Source organism: Bombyx mandarina, chromosome 22 (assembly GCF_030267445.1).
Source record: "Bombyx mandarina strain Sakado chromosome 22, ASM3026744v2".
In the NCBI taxonomy this organism is placed as follows: Eukaryota; Metazoa; Arthropoda; class Insecta; order Lepidoptera; family Bombycidae; genus Bombyx; species Bombyx mandarina.
The window spans coordinates 12,662,725-12,686,421 of record NC_143228.1 but is presented as its reverse complement, the minus strand read 5'-3'; the positions used below and the strand labels follow the sequence as shown (position 1 = coordinate 12,686,421).

At 34.9% G+C, this 23,697-nt stretch overlaps 2 protein-coding genes across 2 annotated transcripts; one reads left to right on the top strand and one right to left on the bottom strand.

Moving 5' to 3' along the window:
* Window positions 1-5,131: 5,131 nt before the first annotated feature.
* Window positions 5,132-7,337, top strand: Sh3beta (SH3 domain binding glutamate rich protein Sh3beta). Its single transcript, XM_028180592.2, has 4 exons — window positions 5,132-5,308; window positions 5,420-5,623; window positions 5,944-6,042; window positions 6,182-7,337. Exons 1-4 carry the CDS (start codon window positions 5,264-5,266, stop codon window positions 6,692-6,694), a joined length of 861 nt encoding a protein of 286 aa, XP_028036393.2. The 5' UTR covers window positions 5,132-5,263; the 3' UTR covers window positions 6,695-7,337.
* Window positions 7,338-8,476: 1,139 nt separating this feature from the next.
* LOC114247619 (sphingomyelin synthase-related protein 1) lies at window positions 8,477-22,723 on the bottom strand. Its single transcript, XM_089736604.1, has 5 exons — window positions 21,815-22,723; window positions 21,492-21,696; window positions 13,763-14,049; window positions 9,637-9,829; window positions 8,477-9,120 (listed from the first exon to the last, which is right to left on the bottom strand). The coding sequence occupies exons 1-5, from the start codon at window positions 22,263-22,265 to the stop codon at window positions 8,697-8,699; spliced, it is 1,560 nt and encodes a 519-aa protein (XP_089592730.1). The 5' UTR covers window positions 22,266-22,723; the 3' UTR covers window positions 8,477-8,696.
* Between the last annotated feature and the right edge of the window lie 974 nt (window positions 22,724-23,697).

The following is a 23,697-nucleotide window of genomic DNA, read 5'->3' as shown; positions in this document are numbered from 1 at the left end:
CCACCTCTTAAACTGTAGACGTAGCCACTACCGATTTTTGCAACTCGGTAGACAGCGGCTTGGCTCTGCCCCTGGCATTGCTTACGTTCATGAGCGACGGTAACTATTTACCATTAGGTGGGCCATATGCTTCTTCTTTTTCTCCACCTTATCCCACTAGGTGGGGTCGGCACAGGTAATTTTTCTATTCCATCCTTTTCTATCAACCGTCATCTCAACACTCACTCCTCCCTCTCATGTCGTCATTCACACCTCTTCCCCCTCTACCTTGCACTACCATTTCCATACATCTCTTATAATAGTCACATGCATCTTCTCTCTACGCATCACATGTTCATACCACGTTAACCGTCCGCTCTTTAATTTATAGGGTGGGCCATATGCTCGTCTGCCTAAAAAGGCAATAAAGAAAAATAAAAATTAAAAACTTGGGTCTTACAACAAACCAGTTGACCAAAAAGGTGCGACATCAGCTAAATGTTTTTTTTTTTTTTCAAACCAACTAAGTGTTACTTGCATCAACCGGGCATTACGATTATATCAGTTATGCGTTATAATTTAACTACCCTTAAACAATACAATTGAAAGTTCAATTCACGTCTCGAGTTGGCGGGATTCATGTTTGATGTCAATGGACTCCGGTGCCAGCGTAGCATCAGTTGAAAATCTGGATTTGAATAGAAATTATTGTTCACTGTGCTAGGGTCTCGTGGATGTAAAACAAGATTATGTGCAATGCGGCGAAATATACATATGCCCTTCAAAACTAAAACAAAAATTCTTTACAATTGTAAATAACCGAATAAAACTATTTATACGTGACGTTTATCATTATCGTTTCATAAAATAGATTGTATCTAAATATAAATACAGTACATAACGCGACGCGTTCCACCGCAGTGGCTGCCGTTGAACAGACAACTGCGACACTGGATCGACGCCAATAATACATATTTCCGCGCATCACAAACAGTAGCATTATGTACGTAATAGTAATACTACATGCGATGGTAAACAAATGGTATATTATTATTATTATCTATTTACTGCTACGCTGCGTTTGTCGTTTCTGTTTGCATATCGGAATTCGAGCACAACTCGGCCCTTTTTTTTTTAAATCTTGTCGATTCGGATTGGCGCCCGAAGTTAATGATAATTAGATTTTTAAAAAAATTCGATGAAATTTAAAATAGAGTTCGACTTGTCTGTACATTCAGGAATAGTAATAAAAATAGAAAAGGGTTAATTAAACAAGAATCAGAACACACACCAGGCGATTTTTTTTACTGCCTTTTTTTTGCCCAAATCTTTTTTATAAATGAAAGATGGTTGCCCATAGACCGCGCAAATCTCAAGAACTATTGAAAAAGTTTTCATGCAGCTTTCACTGGTAGACGAATATTAATCTGGAGCAGATTTTGTTTCTTTGCAATCGAATGTTGAAACAAGAACCAATGAATTTTGTATAAAAAAAATTTCAAGTCTGGGACAAGATATAGACTATATAGATATGAGTCGTCTATTATCAAAGGTGGCAATCTGTGCATTTGGACAAAAAAATGTTATTGATATGTCAATACAGATTGATTTGAATATAATCGTCTCCTTCAAAGAATACGGTTCAAAACCTGCATTAAATAAAGGTTAATACTTAACCTGTTATTTATCTAAGATGTCGTTCAGAAGAGTATTGTGACTGCCAATGGAATACAAAGTCAATAATTCGTTTTTCTGATTTACCAATAATTGTCCAAAAGTCACATTGCCGGCTTTGATACTAGTCGACTCATATAAACGTTTCATCCCACCGATGTGCGGGTGGAACGCTAATGACAATAAAATGTATTCAACAAACGTATCCAAAAAGTCATTTTAGCAAGAAGTACAGGTGGAACAACATAAGCGGGCGTGAAATTATTCCATCTCCCTGATGTCAACCTCCTTGAATTACTTTTAATAGTGAATATTTATGAGTAATTATGAGTAATATAAAATCAATGCACTGCGTAAACTACTAGTTTACGACTGGCAGTTTTATAGACTTCTCCATTTTTAATACCCGATGGATCGATTTTATATTGATTTATAGTCTACAAATTGCTTGTAAAGAGATCGTTTTAAGAGGAAATTTGTTTATTTTGTTTGAGATAGAGCAGATACATTTGGCAAAAACAAGGAACTACAATACGGATTTAAATCCATGCCAATTTTAATATGTTGTCATCGAGAAAAACTCAAACTCAACGTTTTGATATCTAAAGGGAATTAAAGTTTTCTCCGAGAAATTCAACGCACCACCGAAACGAACTAATACCAATACCTACTAGAAACATAAAAATGATCTATAAATACCTTAGAATTGCCAATAAAAAAAAACAATCAAAACTGGGAATTTTCCTATTTATTTCCAATCGGATAGTTTTGCAGTTTGAAATGATAGTAGATGCTGAGAAAACACGATGTGTTTAAAAAAAAAATATATTTTTTTAATTAATTTTGTTATCAATATTAAGTTAAATTACAATCGACAATTATAAACATTATATTATAACTAACTTACCGAGATTGAATTTTTTAAAACCGCTGGTTTGTTTTATTGTTCTTATTTTAGTGGTAAACTTAAATATCATCAAATTTGTAAAGTAAGAAAAAAAACTTTGTACTGTTTGTTTTGTCATTGTGGCAATAAAATAATTTTTTTTCTTATTTTAAAACAGTGAAACAATATTGACAAAAACTCTACAATGCTACAATTACTTGATTGAAAATTGAAACAAATTTAACGCTCAGACACACAGTGTAGTACATTTGAATAAAAAATAAATGTTAAAATCACCGTCGAATACGGTTCGGTGCGCTATTTTAACTCTTCAACGCGAACATTTGAAGAAAATTCGTCAATTGTACAGGACTACTAGATCCTATATACAGGAATACTAGATAGATAGCTAGTAGAACCTACTATAAAAATTATGTCAAATACATATACAAACATGTTCAAAGTATTTTATATTTTAAGTATTGTTTTTCAACATATAAAGCCTGCTTAAATATAATTTATTATGATTCATCAGTTCCCGCAATATTCGTTTTCTAGAAATGTCTTGTTTTTAATCTGCTTCATTTATGAAATATTGTATCGCGTGTATTCATTCCACGCACGTTCGTGATAAATTGCAGTAGTAATGCATTGTTTTTCATATAATCAGGACAATATCGCTATAAAAATAAAATTTGTATTTGTAAAATCAGTGTTTTATTTTAATGAGTGTGATCTTCACTTGTTCAATTAAATGAACTTAGTAGTGATTTAATAGTACAACGATTGAATTCTATTTAAATTCGAATTTGCTAGTGAACACCATCACAGTTGCAAATTAAACATAATTCAGCAGTGGGCGTCGTGCTGACTATACTTTTAACATATTTATAAGCCTATAGATATCATAGATAATACACTTAAATATCTTTAAACTAGTCATTGAAAAATGCGTCCAACCATTTCTTTTGCTCCTGGCATATAGCATTAAACCGGTCACTCACATTCGCACGAATACGCAAACCCGCAAGTGTAGGACGACATTTGCAAATGATTATGCAAAGTTTTCGCTGCATTTGCGGTTTTCCAAGCTGTGTCGGTTTTTTAATGGACATCAAAGCGCGCGAACCTCGATCATTCGTGTAGTCTCCCACATATTCGTGTGACCAGGTGCGCCCACGATTGCGAAGGTAACGGACGTATCGCCATTTTCATAGTTCGTGACATCTACTGTGTAGCGTACCTTCATCATGGATTGGAACAACACCAAGGTGATGGAGTTCATTGAGCAAATCCTGCAAAATGAATCGACCATGTGGGACCCTCAAAAGAAATCCCATAAAAACGGAATGGTCGTTAATGTCGCCTGGGAAAGAATTAAAAACTCTCTTTCTATTCAGTGTTCTATTGGCGAATTAAAAAAGAAGAGAAATTCGGGAGACATTCGTAAACAAGTGTAGGAGGAAGCGCAAACGGGTTCGCAAATTGAGCACCGAACCCATTTGCACAGCCGCTAAGTTTGCGAATGAATGTTTGACGGCCCTTCACATGCGCGCGAACATTCGTACAATGTACGAATATTTGCGCGCATGTGAGTGGCCGGCATTATGCACATGTTATGCACGCATGCAGTTAAAAAGATTGAAAAGCAATCAAAGACAAACATGGAGTACATTAAGGACTGTTTTTTCGAAATAGCGATGTATTTATTATAAATAATTAGCAGTAGCAATTAAGGCCAAATAAATGAAATTAAAATAAAGAATCAATAAGTTAAATCGAATAGAACTTACCGGTACCGTATGCCACGATGGATGCCACGTACCATCCGGCTATGGAATGAGCTCCCCTCCACGGTATTTCCCGAGCGCTATGACATGTCCTTCTTCAAACGAGGCTTGTGGAGAGTATTAAGTAGGTAAGAGGTAGGCTTGGCTCTGCCCTTGGCATTGCTGAAGTCTATGGGCGACGGTAACCACTCACCATCAGGAGGGCCGTATGCTCGTCTGCCTACAAGGGCAATAAAAAAAAACCGTTAAAACAACAGTAATTCATTGGTACTAGAACTGTCAAAAGTAAAAGAAATGGTTGGACGGAGTTTAGCTACTTAGGCCTACTGAGTTTCTCACCAGATTTCATCGGGTCGCGTTTCCGGTTCAGTGGTAGATACTGTGAAGCACTGCTCTTGCTAGGGTCAGTGTTAGCAACGTCTCCTGGCTTGAGCCCGGAGAGCTCACCTACACGTTAGGGTTACGCTGCCATAGCCTCTCAAGGCTATCTTAGGTAGAAAAAAAGCTGCTCAGATTGTATAATTTTTTGTTCAGGTCCTGCTGGTAATTTAAGTTACTTTTGTATAAGGCGTCGCTCAATCCATTCGTTCAGAACATTTATTTATTGACGTGCTTTACTAGAATTGTGATAAGAATTATTTACGCTTAACGGTCCTTTTGCCTGCCCTGTTTTGTAAGACTTATAATTTAACTGTATAATGTTATTCAAGCGATCTATTTTTTTCCCCTATGATGATGGAAGAAACCACTAACCACGAAATAATTTTACACTGGTATTACCAAATTATCGAAGTGTCACAGATGTCAGCATCTGTCAGTCCATAATTATTATTACTTTAACAGCTTGACTAATGGCCAAGCCTATTTTTCTGATTTAATTGTTTTTAGAGAGGATATTTGTCATTTTACCAATTTGAAAAATACCTTATCAAACATGGTTGTAAAAATTTATATCAGTGGCATTTCTGGCAACAAGGAGGTAAGAGCGAGTCAACAAAATCTTCGAATAGTCCGGTTCACTTTTCGACTTTTTGGGCGATCTGATTCATAATATAACTACATTTGATTACGTGAATTGCTATGATTAAAGGTGAAGAAACGTCAGCAGCGGGTCCTGATGATTTTAGACTCGAAAAATATAAAATATGAAGTCATCGACATAACGGAACCAGGGAGAGAGTCCGATAAAGATTTCATGCAAAACAATGCTAAATCTTTTGGTGGCACCGTCAGTGACCCGAACCCGCGTTCACCACTGCCGCCGCAGATGTTCAACGATGAAGAATATTGTGGGGTAAGCTTGGAACAAGTTCAATGAATGCATGAAAAATTATACAAGTTTGATGTAAAATATGTATCACACTATTGTGAACCTTAACAAAAGACTCACTTGACATTTTCAACATAAACAAAGCCATTATTCAAAAAGGTCCAACAAACAAAGGAGATAATTATGTTGTCCAGAAAACCTAATTAATGGGCTAAGCTTTGTACATATTATATTAAGATGTACATATTTTTGTCATTGAATGATGTGTGTAAATATTTAAAAAAGTATACAAAAAAGAAATCAAAGATTTTTAAGAAATTATTGATAATTTCATCTTATTACAGGATTATGATCAGTTTGATTTAGCCAATGAAGTTGATACTCTTGAGCAGTTTCTAAAGTTGGAGGCACCTCCAGAAGAACCACCTCAAGAAACAGAAAAGGTATTGGGATATAAATTTATATTAATTATTTTGTGATCAATGATGAATTTAATTAATACAATTTACAAGAAACAAATACTTAATGGAAGTTTGTTGAAGTCAATTAAAATAATTTCCTGCAACATTTTACCTTTTCCAGGAAAGTACCTTAAATGGTGATCTTGATGGAGAAATAGCTGAAGAAACCTCCCAAGAAACAGAAACTACAGCAGAAAAAACCGAAAATGATGAAGCAGACACCATTGAAACATCTGAAAAAGTAAAGGAGGCTAGTCCTGTTAAAGAAAACTCAACAATTAAAGAAATTGAAGAAACTACAAAAGAAGCTACACCTGATCCTGTAGATAATGAAATGCAGGATGATGTTGCTAAACAAGGTTCACCCGAGAAGGAAGCCTCACCAGATCTACAAAATTTGGTTGGAGATGAAGCAAAAGAAAAATCTCCAGTAAAAGAGACTGACGATGAGCCAAAAGAGGTATCAAAAGAAAGTTCTCCAGAAAAAGAGGGACCAGTGAATGAAAATGGCACCGTGAGCTCGCGTGAACAGTTTGAAGGGAAGGATGTTGAAGTGACTGAAGCAATAGATAAAACAATAGACAATCCCTCAGACCTACTGATCGAAAGTGAGCAGGCTGCATCTGCTGAATAATGGACTGATCACACCCTTGCTTCTCAGCTCAAATATAGCCCCTCTAGCACTAAGCTAGCACTATAATAATAATATGCTAAGAACTATTGTTTCAATTATGTCAGTCATTTATTTGGCATGATTAGTCATTGTATATAATGAGAAGATTGTTGAAGTCAGATAATGTGCCTAAGTATATTTTTTTTTAAATAATGAAATGGCCTATTGTCATTAGATTTAATACAAATTAATATTTTCTTTTTTATTATTTTACATATTATGATTTTATTTAACAATTATCCTAAATGAAAGGCTTGTATTATTTAAAGTATTAACTTTTTTATTCTTTTTATTTTAATTATTATTGTTTTCAATTTACATGAATTTTAAATCATTCGAATTTGTGAACTTTTTAGAATGGTTAAGATTTTGGTGCTTTTTTAAGCATGATAAATGTGCATTGATTGTCTAAAATGAATAATCATTCTGATTTTTGTGCAAATTACATCACTAATTTTATTATTCATCATGAATAGATCTTGTATTTAAGAAATGTATTGCTTATTGTTGCAATTAGTCTTGAGACAAATTTATCAAGATAACTTTATTTATATTCATTAAAGACAGTTTTTTATCATTTTTTTCACATAAATTATATACAAAATCTCGTTTTTTATTTTCTAGTTGCATAAGTGAAGAAATGTTTGGAAAATGTTTAATTGAACATCTGTGTAATAGACAAGATTTAATACCGAAAGTACTTTTTAAATATATTTATAAAACCATGAAGCTTGAAAGGCCGGATTGTAGGATAAGACGTCCTATGTATTCTCATCAGAATACACAGGGTGTTGAATTAAAAAAAATGCAAATAATAAAAAATTAAAGGGTGTAAAATAATAAAAAATTAAACACGGGCTTAAAACCGTTGGCAACCAGGGTAGCCGTTGTAATTATACTGAGAGAACTTATATCTCAAGGTGGGTGACGCATTTACGTCGTAGATGTCTATGGGCTCCAGTAACCACTTCACACCAGGTGGACTGTGAGCTCGTCCACCCATTTAAGCAATAAAAAAAAGGCAGTTACCAATTTTTCTAAGAAAATTTATACGTACCGTTTTCACGAATCTCGTCCACAATAAAGCAATAGCACCTTATAATAAAAATAAAAAATCGGTAAAAAACTTGCGTAATTATACGTCGCAGCTAGGCTGTAAGCAGCTCTCGTATATAGGTATTGACACCCGGCTTATTTCTAGCGAAGCTGTAATAGACAGCATGCGTTCCGGTTCAAATAATGGAGTATCCGATATACAATAACACTTCGATCTTATATCTCAAGGTAGGTGGCGACATTCACATTGTACTACGGGTTATAATAATCACTCAACATCGGTTGTGCCGTGAATTCTGCGCTTCCATATCGATATCAAAAAATAGTTTAAGACCACAACAGTTTTTAAGATTCATAGAGAATTAAAAGTAGCCATCAAAATATGGTATTAATATTTTTATTCTTTTCTGTACCTGCATTTTAGTTTCCAGGGTGCTTCCTGGTTGCTATGTCCTTAAAACACACGTCATTGCCGCCGTCTATGACCAACGGTAGCCACATCGGGTGAGCCGTGCGCTCGTCGCCAATAAAAACCCAATATTCCAACTAACGACTATTTTCAGCGACTAGACTAGAAGACCGCTTGTATGTATTTATAATAGTTTTTATAATAAACCGGTTCGATAGTAGCAAACTATGTGTACATATTTCTAGGAGGATTTGTAGGTAAAGACAAAACAGTGAGTATTTTAAAGCGTAACTCTATTTTATTCAAAATTACATTTTGAGCAAATAAATAGTCTTAAAAATTGAAACCTACGTTTAGCTTAAAACATTATTAAAATAAATATGGAATAACATGATATAAAATCTATAATGGAAATGTAAAACATTCAGGTATCTAATTCATAGAAGAAACGACGACACAATAAATAAATAAAACTAATAATTACATATAAAACGTATTTCATATACTTTTTTTCAAAATTGGCGACGGCGGATCGCCGAATTCTTTTCGGAGCGAATCCTTTGGAAGTTCAATGTTTCTGTGACGTAACTCGTGGTCAGAGCACTCGTCCAGTAAACAAGCCTGTATGTTCTTGTCGAGCGTGACCAGTCGCGGCCGGGAGTTCTTGAACTCTTCGACGAGGCTGAGGTTCCTCTTGATGCCGTCGACGATCCTGACGACGGAGTACTCCCCCATAGCGGCGCCCTCCTGCAGTTTCGAGCCGGCGATCTTGGCCACAGAGGACTCTTTGACGTCGGCCACCATCTGCACGCACCATTGCTTTAAGTTCTGCATTATCGTCACCGGTCCCTCATATTCATTGGGAACGATACCGTCCACTTCGGACTCGAAGAACGATAGCAGTGGAAACCATATTCTAGTCCTGAAATTAAAACAAATAAATTTAACAACTCTAATGAGAACTAAGTGTTTTTTTGTAAACCATAGAACAGAGTACGACAAACATTCAAAGTATATATTTGCAATAATATTACATTACTAATTACAATATACTTTTCAAATATAGCTTTATGAATTTAAATGACTCATTTTCGCCAAGTTTATTAACTATGTTAATTTCGTTTTTAGGTGCTTATAATTCAAATAAAAAATAATAATTAAACGCAGTGTGGATATTTTTTAAAACAAAACCAGTGTTTATTATTGGTAGGGCGTAAAGGGCACGGTACGAGTCTCGCTCACCACACAATTTAATGACAAAATGACAAAAATAACGATAACAGAAACATAAAAAATATGTCAATCACTAAACAAAGAACCATAAATATGTAGTTTTTTTTATTTAAATTTGAATTTCCGCACGAAACAAAATGGCGAGAGAGACTCGCCTCTCGAGTTCAAAGCGTTAAATATTATATTTCATTATATTTCAAATTACCTGGAAGAATCGCTCTGCATAAGCGCCTGGTTGTTCGACAGCGTGTGGTAATACAGGAACAAACGCGAGGTTATGTAGAACGCGATGAACACGTCGATGGAATAATGCTCGTGGGCGGCCAATATGAAGAATATACCGAACATGTTCATGACCCACGTCAGGATGTGGAGGAGGTACAGGCTTCGCGATGTGTCTGCCGACAAAATATTACGTTTTAGTTTATTACTAGTTGTCCCCCGGTAGTCGAAATTCGACTATAATTAATTAAAATTATAAGTTTGTACACTACAATGATTCTATTGTCAATACTTTTATAATCACGGATTTCGCCAAGAATTCACTTTAGACAAATATTATTAAAGACAAACAAAATTCAATCTATTCTCAATTTGACCGCAGACTTTAAGCAATAAGAAAAGTTTGACAATAAACATATATATAGTATGCATGCCTGTGTGTGTCAAATACATGGTAGTGTGTGTAATGTTCTTATTATTGATTTAATGCATTTATTATGCATAATTTAAAAAAATATTAACATTCTGCACTCCTCTATATTCTCTTTAAGTGTGAGAAATTTCATACTCCTCCGTCCGCGCAATTTTCGTAAAAAGGGTTACAACGTTTTTGCTTCACGTATTAATATATAGATATAGTACGGAAGAGATTAGGGTCGAATAGGATTTTGTTTGACTTTACTTTAGGCCGCTTTATTAAAAATTCATAGGTTTACAAATTGATCACGGAACCCGTTGAGAATTATTTTACGTCATGCGGATTACGCGAGTCGTAAACACAATTTAAATTACTTTAACATTTTCTCTTGCGTTTATTATTTTCATTTTATCATTTCTAACGCTGCGAATTCCTCTAAGTGGTCACGAACGACTAAGCTGCTAATCGTCGACGTTTGAACATTATGAGTATATAATAGTATATATGTATAACGTATTGTGTTACGCTGAGTACTTTTATATGTATAATAATTGAATTAATAGAAACATTGGAATTTTAATTCATTTCGGTACGATACCGCTTTGGAATCTCGGTAGGACATTCAAGTATACGCTAAGTTTACAAAGTGATCAAACAATAGACTCGCAAACGCTATGTTTAACTGGAAACCAATAATTCCACAGTGGATTTGACCCTAAATAATATCAAAGTTATCCATTTCTTTTTTGCCAACGGTCCCGTAGTGTTATTAAAATTTAAGAGTACAACAAAATTAGTTCTCAGAACGCGTAGTTACGAAAGATAATAATAATATTAATTTTTTTGTTTTAGTATTATCCGTAAAGAATTATTAGACGGTATTTTGATTCAATAAGATATACATTTACTATCATTGGAAGTTACGCGCAATAAAAATTATGTTTACAAACAAAGTTAAGGAAATAATTTTATTATTGGATTCGATCCGTTTGCACGCAATTTATGACGTACATTGTTATGTTATCGACAAATAGTTTAACTTAGAAATCTAAATAAAATATGGAAATAATACGCGGGATGAGTTTCATTTAGACTACACGACGCGACGAGTCCATTGTATAATTTTTCGTGAGTGAAGATTCTGCAGCTAAAAAAGTTCATTTTCGTTTATAAACCTCTCAACCAATTTTAATGGACAAATAATAAATAAAACAGAGCATTTAAAAATATTAAATGTACGCGCTGACCAACGGTTGCGAACGGTACTTCTATGACGGTACTGACTTACTGACAGTTCGACTACGTCACCAAATTGGCCGCCAATCGCAATATCAACGTGCGGGGCATAATATATGTAATGCATTTAAGCGAATGAGCAAGCGTCAAAGTTGGCGTGGATCGCTGCCACTCACTACAAAAATCACATGTACAACTTATGAGTATAGAAGGGTGACTTCGAACGCATAGTTATTACCGCGTTTCGTTTTTTTTTTTTTTTTTTACCTATGCTGATAGCCTTGAGAGGCTATTTCAGCGTACCCTAGCTTGTGTAGGTGAGCTCGCGGGGCTCAAACCGGAGAATTGCTAACACCGCCCTAGCAAGAGCAGTGCTTCGCAGAATCTACCACCGGATCGGAAGCGCGACCCACTGAGAAGATCCGGCGAGAAACTCAGTGGGCTGGCCACGTTTCGTAGTGTCGTGTGTTCAAATGGAAAAACGCTCCGATGCTAAAATCACACGCAATTTAGGGACGTCGATTTGCTGACAATTGTCCGTTTATTCCATTGTATTCATTTTAAAATGAAATAACTGATTATTCTATTTTTGCATTTATTCAATTGTCTTTTGTGTTGTACAAGTATGCACAGCTCACAGGCCTGTATTTTATCTACAATTTATTTATTTATTTTTTATTGCTTAGATGGTTGTACGAGCTCACAGCCCACCTGGTGTTAAGTGGTTACTGGAGCCCATAGACATCTACAACGTAAATGCGCCACCCACCTTGAGATATAAGTTCTAAGGTCTCAAGTATAGTTACAATTAACTTTACCAATGTATTGGAATTGGTTAGAAATCATTTATTTAATTATAATGCACTCGTAAACATACGTTATCAATTTGGGTGCGGTTTTCGGTTATTTAGATTTAGTGCTGATAGATAGCTTCGGGTTCACTATATCTATATATATAAAAATGAAACCCGTTTTCCGTTGTCACGACATAACATGAAAACGGCTTGACCGATTTGGCTAATTTTTGTCTTAAATTATTTGTTGAAGTCCAGAGAAGGTTTAAAAGGTTAGATAAATATAAAAATATTCGGAATTAAATAAAAATAACAATTTTGTTTTTCCTTTGATGTGTCCCCCGTCGGACGGATTCCTTTTGTTTGTTTTAAGTTTATCTTAAACAAAAGTTTAGGTCTTTTATTTATCGATTGAGGCACTACGAAGTCTGCCGGGTCAGCTAGTTACAAATAAATTTATATTGCGTTAAATAAGAATATACAAATTGTGGTCGGGCGACTTCTGAACGCGCACGGGTTACCCCACCCTGCCTATTTCTGCCGTAAATCAGTATCGCTGATACCACCACCCTGCCTATTTCTGCCGCAAATCAGAATGGCGTAGTGACAGTGAGGCAGTAGATAGTACTATAGTAGGTAGGTAGGTAGAATAAAACTGAGACTTAAAAACTCATGTTTCAAGGTGCGTGGCGTAATTTAAGTTGTTGATGTCTATTGGCTTCGCGGTAACCATTTAACGCCAGATGAGCCGTGAGTTCGTTCAAAGAACTAAGAAATAAAAAAAATTAGGTACTAGCGTGTGAAGTTACGGTCATACTGCTCATGAGACATACTTCTTTATACATACATATGTATGTACGTCGTATCCGCATTGCTAAAACGTTTACGATACGATAATAATGTTTATCGACATTACGTTAAACGTCTGATAAAATATATTTGATAATACATATTTTATTATTCGGACCGTGAGTTGGTGAGGCAGCAAACAAAAAAACCTTGCACCCGACTAGCCTTACCTTATGCGTCATGATTCTTCATTGACATTATTGGAAAACAAGGTTATCATTGAAATTAATTTGGAAGTATTTCTAATTTTTCGCCACCGAAAGCGGACGAGGTTATCACTGGAAAAGATGTAGTGAACACAGTCTCTCATCGATTTTGGCCCTAAAGACGTCATTTCAGATCCTTCCGATCCACTAACGGTGCTTTTAGGTACCTCAAGCACCGGTCACCGTTCTCGTCGAACCCGTCGCCTGCGACGAAGGGTTCGGCGAGTAAATTAATCCACAGACACAGTGCATTGAGTTTCTCGCCGGATCTTCTCAGTGGATCGCGTTTCCGATCCGGTGGTAGATTCCGCGAAGCACTACTATTGTTAGTTTTAGCAACGTTTTAGCATCTATATAATACATACACATGTAATTTATCCACGCATTTAGTACTTGTCGTTTTAGTGGGACCAGAAATCTAAAGCGAACACAGCACGCGGCCGCCATATTGTCGGAGAACGATAAATCCACGCGTCAGCTAATTTTTTGGGTTACATTACGTGCAGTTAATTTTTCAACAGACATTAGTTTTAATTCGCGAGACGCGAACACTTACATTCGGTGATGAAAATTACACTTACATTCAGTGATGAAGATTACACTTACATTCAGTGATGAAGAAATTCAACAGCGTTAAAGCGACTGTATGTCCTGAGAACATGTAGTCTCCGCAGGTTCTGACTCCCCTGACAGACATGCCGGCTCCGCTCCATATGTCATAGGCTTGTGCCAGTCGTCTGCCCCACACTGTCATCTCGTCGGCTGGTGGATACGAACGAGGTTCGCACTTGAGATGCGATCCGGGAACCGAGAGCGAAGTGATCAGCATCGTGAAGCAACGCAGCAGGAATACCGTCCCGGCGAGCGCGAAGAATCTCCTTAATATTATGAATCTGTCGAAAATGGCGATTGTGAATATTTACTTAAATCTTTTTTTTTCTAATATTTTCCTTAAAATTATTAAATTAAAAAATTTATATTACGTTATGGGCGGTATAAGCCATTATAATGTAAATTAAATATTTCTATACGTAATAAATGATAAAAGCACAAAGCTTGATTTGAAAAATTCAGTCGCACATAATTTTAGTACCTACGCACTTTAGTATAAGTGATGTCGGATTGTCCATACGATGAGAGTAATTAGGACAGGCCAATTGTATCGAGTAATGAGATATTTGAAAAACAGTTGGGAAGACAGCAAAAGCTATGGAAGTAGGAATTAAAACAAACAAGTCATAGAATGATGAGTCAACATCCGTGCTGTGAGCAATAAGTATAACGACAGCGTTTTCATTCAATTTTATGAATGACTAGCTGACAGAATTCGTAGTGCCTCAATCGATAAATAAATTGTATAAAATAAACTTAAAACAAACAAAAGGAATCGGTCCAACGGGGGACACATCAAAGGAAAAACAAAATTGACATTTTTATTTAATTCCGAGAGTTTTCATATTTCTCTACCTTTTAAACCTTCTCTGGACTTCCACAAATAATTCAAGACCAAAATTAGCCAAATCGGTTCAGCCGTTCTCGAGTTTTAGCGAGACTAACGAACAGCAATACATTTTTATATATAGAGATAGAAGATAGATACTCTGTTATGAATTTCTTGAATTTATCGTAAGTCCTTCCTTGTTAAATTCTTTTTTAAATAATTATAACTTAATTTTTACTCCTATTATCTATATCTATACTAATATTATAAAGAGGAAAGATTTGTTTGTTTGTTTGTTTCGAATAGGCTCCGAAACTACTGGACCGATTTGAAAAATTCTTTTTCCATTAGAAGCCGACATTGTCCCTGATGAACATAGGCTACTATTTAAAAAAAAAAAAAAAATATTTTTTTGGTTTCATGTGTGTTTTAATGTTTCCGAAGCGAAGCGAGGGCGGGTCGCTAGTTGTTTAATATTAACAATCTTATTTATCTAAGTTTAAATTGAATTACGCATTTAGATCATAATAGAGGTCAAGTTCAAATAATTATTACGGTTATGTTTTTATTTATCGCTGTATCAATAAATTGTTTGAGTCGTTCTAAATATTAATTTGACGAGCCTAAATAGATATTAACGATTTGTTTTGTAATTCTATTTCTTTATTGTTGTTATAAACGGGCAGATAAGCGCACAACTCAGCTGTGTTTTTTTTATTGCTTAGATGGGTGGACGAGCTCACAGCCCCCTGGTGTTAAGTGGTTACTGGAGCCCATAGACATCTACAACGTAAATGCGCTACACACCTTGAGATATATTTTTTTATTTTTGATGTTAATGCACTGTCGATTGCACCTATAATTGAGGAGACATCTGCCATGAACTTTTGTCAATTGTTCAATGTTTTGTATTGATGATCACTTTGTTGGTGCAACTTAATAAATAAATAGATATAAGTTCTAACGTCTCAGTATAGTTACAACAGCTGCCCCACCCTTCAAACCGAAATGCATTACTGCTTCTCGGCAGAAATAGGCGCGGTGGTGGTACCTACCCGTGCGGACTCACATGAGGTCCTACTACCAGTAATTACGCAAATTATAATTTTACGGTTTTGATTTTTATTACACGATGTTATTCCTTCACCGTGGAAGTCAATCGTGAACATTCGTCAAGTACGTATGTATTTCATCAGAAAAATTGGTACCCGCCTGCGGGATTCGAACACCGTTGCGTCGCTAGATACGAATGCAACGTACGTCTTATCCTTTAGACCACGACTACTTCGAACACGACGACCAAGTACAAAACCTACGAAAAAGCTCTTGAAGCATCTAATTTATAGCAGTTTTATTAAGACTCAACGGCACTCATGCTTTACAAACCGAAAATAATTATTGCTTCGGCCGAAATATGCTTGTTCGTGGTTTATGCACATACAACATACCCAACCGACAGTTTTTATGATAGAAGCTAATCTAAGCCCTCAATTTCTAAGTTAGCTAGGTTAAATAGGTCAGGATATTGCTACTATGTAAGGATAGATGGAGAAGCACCGCACTTTTCGAAGATTCCAGATTAATATACGAACAGAATGTTAATTTTATTATATAGCTAGCTGACCCGGCAGACTTCGTAGTGCCTCAATCGATAAATAAAAGACCACAACTTCTGTATAAAATAAACTTAAAACAAACAAAAGGAATCCGCCCGACGGGGGACACATCAAAGGGAAAACAAAATTGTTATTTTTATTTAATTACAAGCATTTTCATATTTATTTACCTTTTAAACCTTCTCTGGACTTCCGCAAATAATTCAAGACCAAAATTAGTCAAATCGGTCCAGCCGTTCTAGAGTTTTAGCGAGACTAACGAACAGCAATCCATTTTTATATATATATAGATTAAGATCATTTGAATTGCACTCCGTTGAAGTAGAGAAACAATAATTCAAAGCTGTGACATAACAAGACCAGCCCGTTTATTTTCAGAATGTAAATTTAAGTGAATATTTGCAAAAGTACTATTACATGATTTCATTAATTTCTAAACTAATGAAATTTCGTACATTCCCAAAACCACATTAGTATTTTACGATTTTCTACTGACTATAGCTAATCTTTTCTTATTTCTTTATGTAATAAACAGTTTACTGGTGGTAGGGCGTTTTGTAAGCCCGCACGGGTGGGTACCATCAACCTGCCTATTTCTATCGTGAAGCAGTAATGCGTTACGGTTTGAAAGATGGGATAGTCTTTGTACGGTTAAGCTCATGTCCCGAGATACCCACCTTTTTAGGCAGCATTTACGTTGTTCGTGTCTTTGGACCTCGGTAACCACTTAACACCAGGTGGGCTGTGAGATCTTCACCCACATAAGCATTTTTTTAAAAATACGTTAACATATAGTCGGATTTTTAATTAGACGAAGCCAGCTGACAGTAGCTAATGTCACTTTGTGAAATAATGTTGCTATATTTAAAGTAATAGTGATGCGTCCAGTTCTCGTTCAATCACATAAATGAACAATGAGTGTGAAGAGTTAATCATTAATTTCAAACTATAAAAGAATATTATTTATATTTTACAATAAAATTGTATTAAAGTGATCCAATATAATAATATGTTACTAGTAGTATGTAACTACAATCAGTTTTTTTTATTTTCATTACCTATGTACCTATAATTGTTATATTTTATACATCTATAGTTTCAACTATATGATGCATTGGAAATAGGACAGTCTTACAAGCTTCCTCGCAATGTTTTTCTTAATGTTTAAAACACTCGGTATTCAGTACAGGTAGATACCATAGGAACATAATGTTTCGTCGAAAACTCGTTGGTATGTACAAAGCACGGCTAAAATTCGAACCCCGTGCCCGATATCGGCAGTTCGGCACACTAACTATTCACTAGACAATCGAGGCAATTTCATTAATTCAGGAGTTTTTTCAATCGTTCACTTTGTCACAACACTATTTTTATTTCATCAAAAACTGACAACACAGTAAACGTCAGTTTACTTCGTCTAATAAAAAATCCGACTATAGACGATTCTTCTCATTGTAAAGGCCGTTGCTCCGAATACCATTCAAGCTGTTCATTAAAACAATTAACAGTGGCCAATTGTTGGCTTAGTCATGTGTCTGATTTACGTAAATTAACTTGGCCAGATCAGAGTTAAAACGAATTTTACACATTACACATTACCATCACCAAGGCACCAAGCACCATCCCAGCTACACTTTTATGTTTTCTTTGTATTGACTTGTATTGACTTTGCATTCACACAATGATAACGTTGTGTGGGAGGACAGTTTCACGGGAAACATTACGTAATGAAAACGCAAAAATAGTTTCAAGTATTAAATGTCTCCGCTAGTAATTAGATAATACGATAGCGATAATTTTTGGCGGGAGAACTTCTTTCATTGATTGACATAAACAAATATCAGAACAAATCTCGATTGCATAGAAATAACGACTAAAAACTCTCTGGGTAAAACGCAATACGGTTTCAAAAAAAAAAAACAAAAAATGCTGTGAAGAAGACAATTGGTGTTTCATTTAAAAGTAAGGACTAAGGTGAAGTTAGAGATTGATTAGGCATTTATATAACTCGACGTCGGAAAGATGAGATATAACTCTCAGTTCATAGGATTTATAAAGGTATTGAGTAAGGCAGCAATATGTGATAATTAATAGTATAAAAACAAATGGTTTATCACAGCATTTCTCGTGATCCATTTAAGTTTGAGGAAAATTCGGAAATGTCAATTTATTTTCCGTCCGTAAAAATTGTACAGTTGCTTTTGGTAATTATTCTGAAAATCATTTGTTCAAATATTTTAGTAGCTGTTAATTAATATACCTACATCGTGTGTTTGTCACCGTTAAAATTGTTAAATTGCGGTAAATATTATTATAAAAAAACCCAAAATCAGTTTTTTTTTTATTATGTAGATGGGTGGACGAGCTCACAGCCCACCTGATGTTAAGTGGTTAATGGAGCCTATAGACATTTACAACGTAAATGCGCCTCCCACCTCGAGATATAAGTTCTAAGATCTCCAGTATAGTTACAACGGCTGCCCCACCCTTCAAGCCGAAACGCATTACCGCTTCAAACGGAAGAAACAGGCAGTGTGGTGGTACCTACCCGTGCGGACTCAAAAGAGGTCCTACCACCAGTAATTACGCAAATTATAATTTTGCGGGTTTGATTTTTATTACACGATGTTATTCCTTCACTGTGGAAGTCAATCGTGAACATTTGTTGAGTACGTATTTCATTACAAAAATTGGTATAATAGCCGGCAAACTTCTTGAGCATTTGTCGACGTAGTGGGGTTAAGTTTGCGCATGGTACACTCACGTGCAAAAACATTGTTTACTCTGCGTCATAATGCAATTAAATTATTAAAATCAACATATGTATTTATTTATTTATGAGAACATCAACAAAAAATATAGATTAAAAATTGTAATAATTTAATCTTGGGGTAAAATAGATATTCCTTCTATTAAGTCAAAACTAGAGCTGTTGCCAGGTCTTGGTTCAGTTGAAGCGAAGCTGGTATTTGTAATTTTTTTTTTCGTTATCATAATCTTGACCATCATCATCACTGTTTTTATCACCCGAGTTGCTATCATCGTGATGAGTCGACATAGGGATCATCGGTGTAGTAGTTTACAACTCGGTCGGATCGGTCTACTTTTTTGTCTATAATTAATTATTTTTTGAAGATATTTGATTCGTAGTAATCGAATGTACCTTTTTTCAATTACCAGCTTCCGATTATTTTCTGTTTTTTTTCCATCTGAAGCCTAGCTCTTTCATAATTCGTCGTAAACTTCATACCGAGCCATTAAAATTTATATCTTCTTTAAATTTTTCGAAGCCTTTCTACGGTACGGAGTTTCGCTGCTTGTTATGTAGTTATTATGATTACATCTTTTTATTACAGATTGAACGAAACTATCCATTCCGGTAAATTTCTTTTTCCCTGATCTTTTCTTACCCGGAGTCCGAAACACGGCGAGCAAGCCAGAGCCTTTAGCTTCGTTAATAATGCACCTAACAGTACTCACGGATGTTTTTGTTGCTTCCGAAGTCTGTTTTACTTTTTCCATATCATTCTTCCCCTGTTTTATAATGAAGCAATATACGTCGTACACAATTTTTCTACCCTTTCTTTTGAATACTACACCAGTTTGTCGCGGCATAGTGTATTTTTTATAAAAAATCAACAAACACTCAACAAATAGCAATGGCAACAAAGTCAACAAACAATTATAACAAATAACTTAACGATTAATAACGATAGACTTTTCACTGTACGCAAGCGTACTTTTGGGAGCAAGCGGAACGAGGGTGCGGTGCGGGACGCAAGGTTCGACTGATCTACCAATAACGCGCTCGATACGATTTCCCCTGCCGTCGCGCCTCACCCTCACCACCAAAGTGATCTAAAATTCGGTTCTGCGCAGTCAAGGTCATTTGCTCAAGAAGTTTGCCGGTTACTATACCCGCCTGAGATTCGAACACCGGTGCATCGCTCAACACAAATGCACCGGACGTCTTACTTATGCTTTAGGCCACGACGACTTCAAAGGCATCTTTAGGCATCAAAACATCACTCGATAAATTGTATGCCCTTTTTACCATTTGTAGCCATTATAAATTTTGAGTGATCACTGTTCACAGCTATAACATTCAGAGCTACACATATATTTGCATTATTTGCATTGCCACTTATAGCGACCTCTCTTATTACAAAAAATGACTAAACTTTTCTAGCTATTGCCAGAATGCTATTAATTAATGGAAACCAAAACAATATCATTATTCATTTCAATTGCAAGCTGTTTGCATATCCTGCTTTTATATGAGCAGAAATAAGCACTACTGAATTAACTTTTTTCTGTTTCGGGGGCCATGTTTGACAGATTGTATTCTTCTCATAACCGAGCCAACATTATAATTCCTATAAAATCGTGTTCTAATACTGACTTAACTCTGCAACATCTGACTTGTGGCTTCTACTTTATTCATGTAAAATTACTATTGCGAAACTCAATTATTTTTAATAAAATATTTTTCTCATTAACATGAGCTGTTAATATTCCACTGCGAATGTTGTTGCTTTCTCTAAAGCTCCCCATGTTTCTTTAATTTGGGGTGATTCCCAATTTACTCTTTCATCTTTTTTGATTTCTTCTGTTATTAGAGAAGAGATAAAAATCATCGGCATGCAAACATATTTACAATTTTCAATTCCTCATTTCAACACAAAGGTCATATTAAGGTTTTAATTCATGTACCTCTTTTGATAATATTATTTCACATATTCCATACATATGTGCAATGAGTGTTCCTGTTTTTATAATTTCCTGGTTCTTTATATAGTTACCATTATTTGAATAAGACAATAGGTGACAAAATAATTCTTTTTAACTTTTCAGTAAACAAAGGAGTTAAAACTGGCATATCGTGGTTACAAGTATAATTCGATGATTCACATCATGATACAATTTAAAACAAAACAAAATTCTGAAAACTTTGAATTTAATCAACTTTGTTTTCACTTTCTTTGTATCACATCACGCATATTAATGCTGCATATTTACGTACTTTATTATGTAAATCCTACTGTGCCTCTTATTATAATTATGAAATAATTTCTAAAGATGAATGGTGATCTGGATTAGAACTCTATTCATTTAATGAAATTTGTTACATATCTATTTTTAATGTTGATTGATTAAACAGAAGCAAATATGATCATTTAATAGATATAAACTCATACATGTTGGTCACTTATGAGAAAAATAGCTGAATTTATTAATTTTAAGAGAATCTATATTAGTAAGATAATTAAAAATATACCTGTGTTTATGGAAAAATAGCACTATCAACCATATTGCCATAAGTAAGGAGCCTGTAATCTCGCACATGTCAAAAGCCCATGGAATGTGCGGTACATTATCCAAAAACAAATCTGGCAAGGGAGGGTATTTCTTCATGTCCGGCACCTTATCATGTACTATAACCATCACAACTGCAGTTACCCAAGTCACTAGGAAGACATAACCTGTTGGATTTCACCATAATAATTAACATCAATGTTCCATTAAGAGAGACATTTCGAAAGTTTTAATTAGAATAATATTCATATATGTACTTCTATGACAAATAAAGTAATTATTTACCCAAAGCTATAGCTGTCTTCCAAACCTCTGGCCTTAACTTAGAAGCCTTTATGTCAGCGGGAGGATAGCTTGATACACATTCGGTATTTCCAGCAAATGATAATTCATTTGGAATTTTATTGTGGAGATCATAACTTAAATGTGACAAATTAGTGCCAAGAAAATTAATGTTAGTAGCTGGATTTATTAGGTCATCACATAGACCGAGCTCCATCATAGCGGAGCGATTGTGTCTTTGTAGTTTCTTCACGAGTAAAATAAATCTTTTTCTTTCACCAAGTTTCAATTGATCGAAAGGATGCGTATGGAAATCTCGATCAACAAACGATAGCAGGCACGGTCCGTCTATATCGTGCGTTTTACATATTTCTATTAAACAACTGGAAATATTCTCTTTATGTAATAATTCTTCCACTTCTTTGTTACCCCAATTTAGAATATCGGACTCCATCGTTTCACTGTATTCTTCTAATTTTATTGGTGGTACAAAAATCCAACTCACGTTCTAAATAAAAATACTTCAAAATAAAGAAACCAGACGAACACTAACATTATCTAATTGTCACTTACTGAATGTAACAGAATAAGTTTAACGCATCCCCTGTTTATAAAATAGTGTTATGATTCTTATTGAATCGATGCGATTGGTGGCATAACTGACATGACATTATGATGATACCAATCGAAAAATCTAATTTACAGTGACATGGCGAGACATGGCGTTTTATTATTAACAATATTTTTACGATTGAAAATTGTTCGCAAGCAAGCAAGAAATTGTTCATCTAGGTGAGTCAAATTCATCATCAATGAGTCAGCATGTCATTCGAAACAAATGAGATGCTGTTAAATTAATTGTCGATATTTAACGATAATTCCATAAAATTTCTAGCAGTTCGTTTTTATAATGATCTGGCAGTACCAAATTTGAAACCAGCGTTTTGGACTTTTTGGCGGGAACGCGAGGAGTGAAGTTGTGTGATTTGTTTTATTTTGTCTATTTAGTGTTTCTTCAGGTTTAAATGTGTAATAATGGTGGTTTATTAACTGTTTAATATCTGTGAAAGTGCACAAATGTGGGAAAATGAAACAAAGCTGCTGGACGTAACTTCTCGGGTTCCTCCAAAAAGTCCACTGAAAAAATCTCAGTAAATGACCACCATTTTACTGCGATTATATTTCATCCATATCATCTCATCTCATTTCATTTGATTTCATCCTAGTTGATTAATGTCTCAAATTAATCATCTTCATTTCATTTCATCATTTTTCATAAAAATAAGAAAATAAATTAAAATAAGATATGACTTAAAGGTCTTAGTTACCAGGTCATAAAATACCTTAAAAAAAAAAAAAAAACCAGCGTTTTATTCGTTCATCAGACAGGGAATGGAAACTAAACTTTCCTGATAAAGGGTGAAATCAACATTTTTACGGAAACACGAGGCGCGGTAAATTCTTTTATTTTGGTTATTCAGTATTTCTTTAGATTTCAGCGTGTAATATCGGTAGTTGATTTGCCATCTGTGAAAATTAAACAAAGCCGCTGGACGTAGCTTCTGGTGTTTTTCTAAAAAGTCTACTTAGTACTAGTGTGCGTAAATAAGCATAATTTTAATGAGATTATTTCGTTCGATCTCCTCTCATTTAATTTAATTTCATTCAAAGCAATTAATTAATTTCAAATTAATTAACTTCATTTCGTTCCGTATTATTAAGAAGTTTTCATCAAACAGAATATGTATATTATCATAATATGTTATATGTATATATAACATAAATGTACATAATATTATGTACATTTAACAGAATAAATTTGTAGTAGTTGTGGCCTAAAGGATAAGACGTCCGGTGCATTCGTGTTGAGCGATGCACCGGTGTTC

Excerpts from the sequence above, each read along its gene's own strand:
- Sh3beta (XM_028180592.2), top strand. The coding sequence starts at position 5,264 with ATGGTTGTAAAAATTTATATCAGTGGCATTTCTGGCAACAAGGAG. Across the intron at positions 5,309-5,419 it reads GCATTTCTGGCAACAAGGAG|GTGAAGAAACGTCAGCAGCG; the intron begins GTAAGAGCGAGT and ends CTATGATTAAAG. Across the intron at positions 6,043-6,181 it reads CACCTCAAGAAACAGAAAAG|GAAAGTACCTTAAATGGTGA; the intron begins GTATTGGGATAT and ends TACCTTTTCCAG.
- LOC114247619 (XM_089736604.1), bottom strand. The coding sequence starts at position 22,265 with ATGGAGTCCGATATTCTAAATTGGGGTAACAAAGAAGTGGAAGAATTA. Across the intron at positions 21,697-21,814 it reads GAAGACAGCTATAGCTTTGG|GTTATGTCTTCCTAGTGACT; the intron begins GTAAATAATTAC and ends GAAATCCAACAG. Across the intron at positions 14,050-21,491 it reads CTATTTTTCCATAAACACAG|ATTCATAATATTAAGGAGAT; the intron begins GTATATTTTTAA and ends CATTTTCGACAG.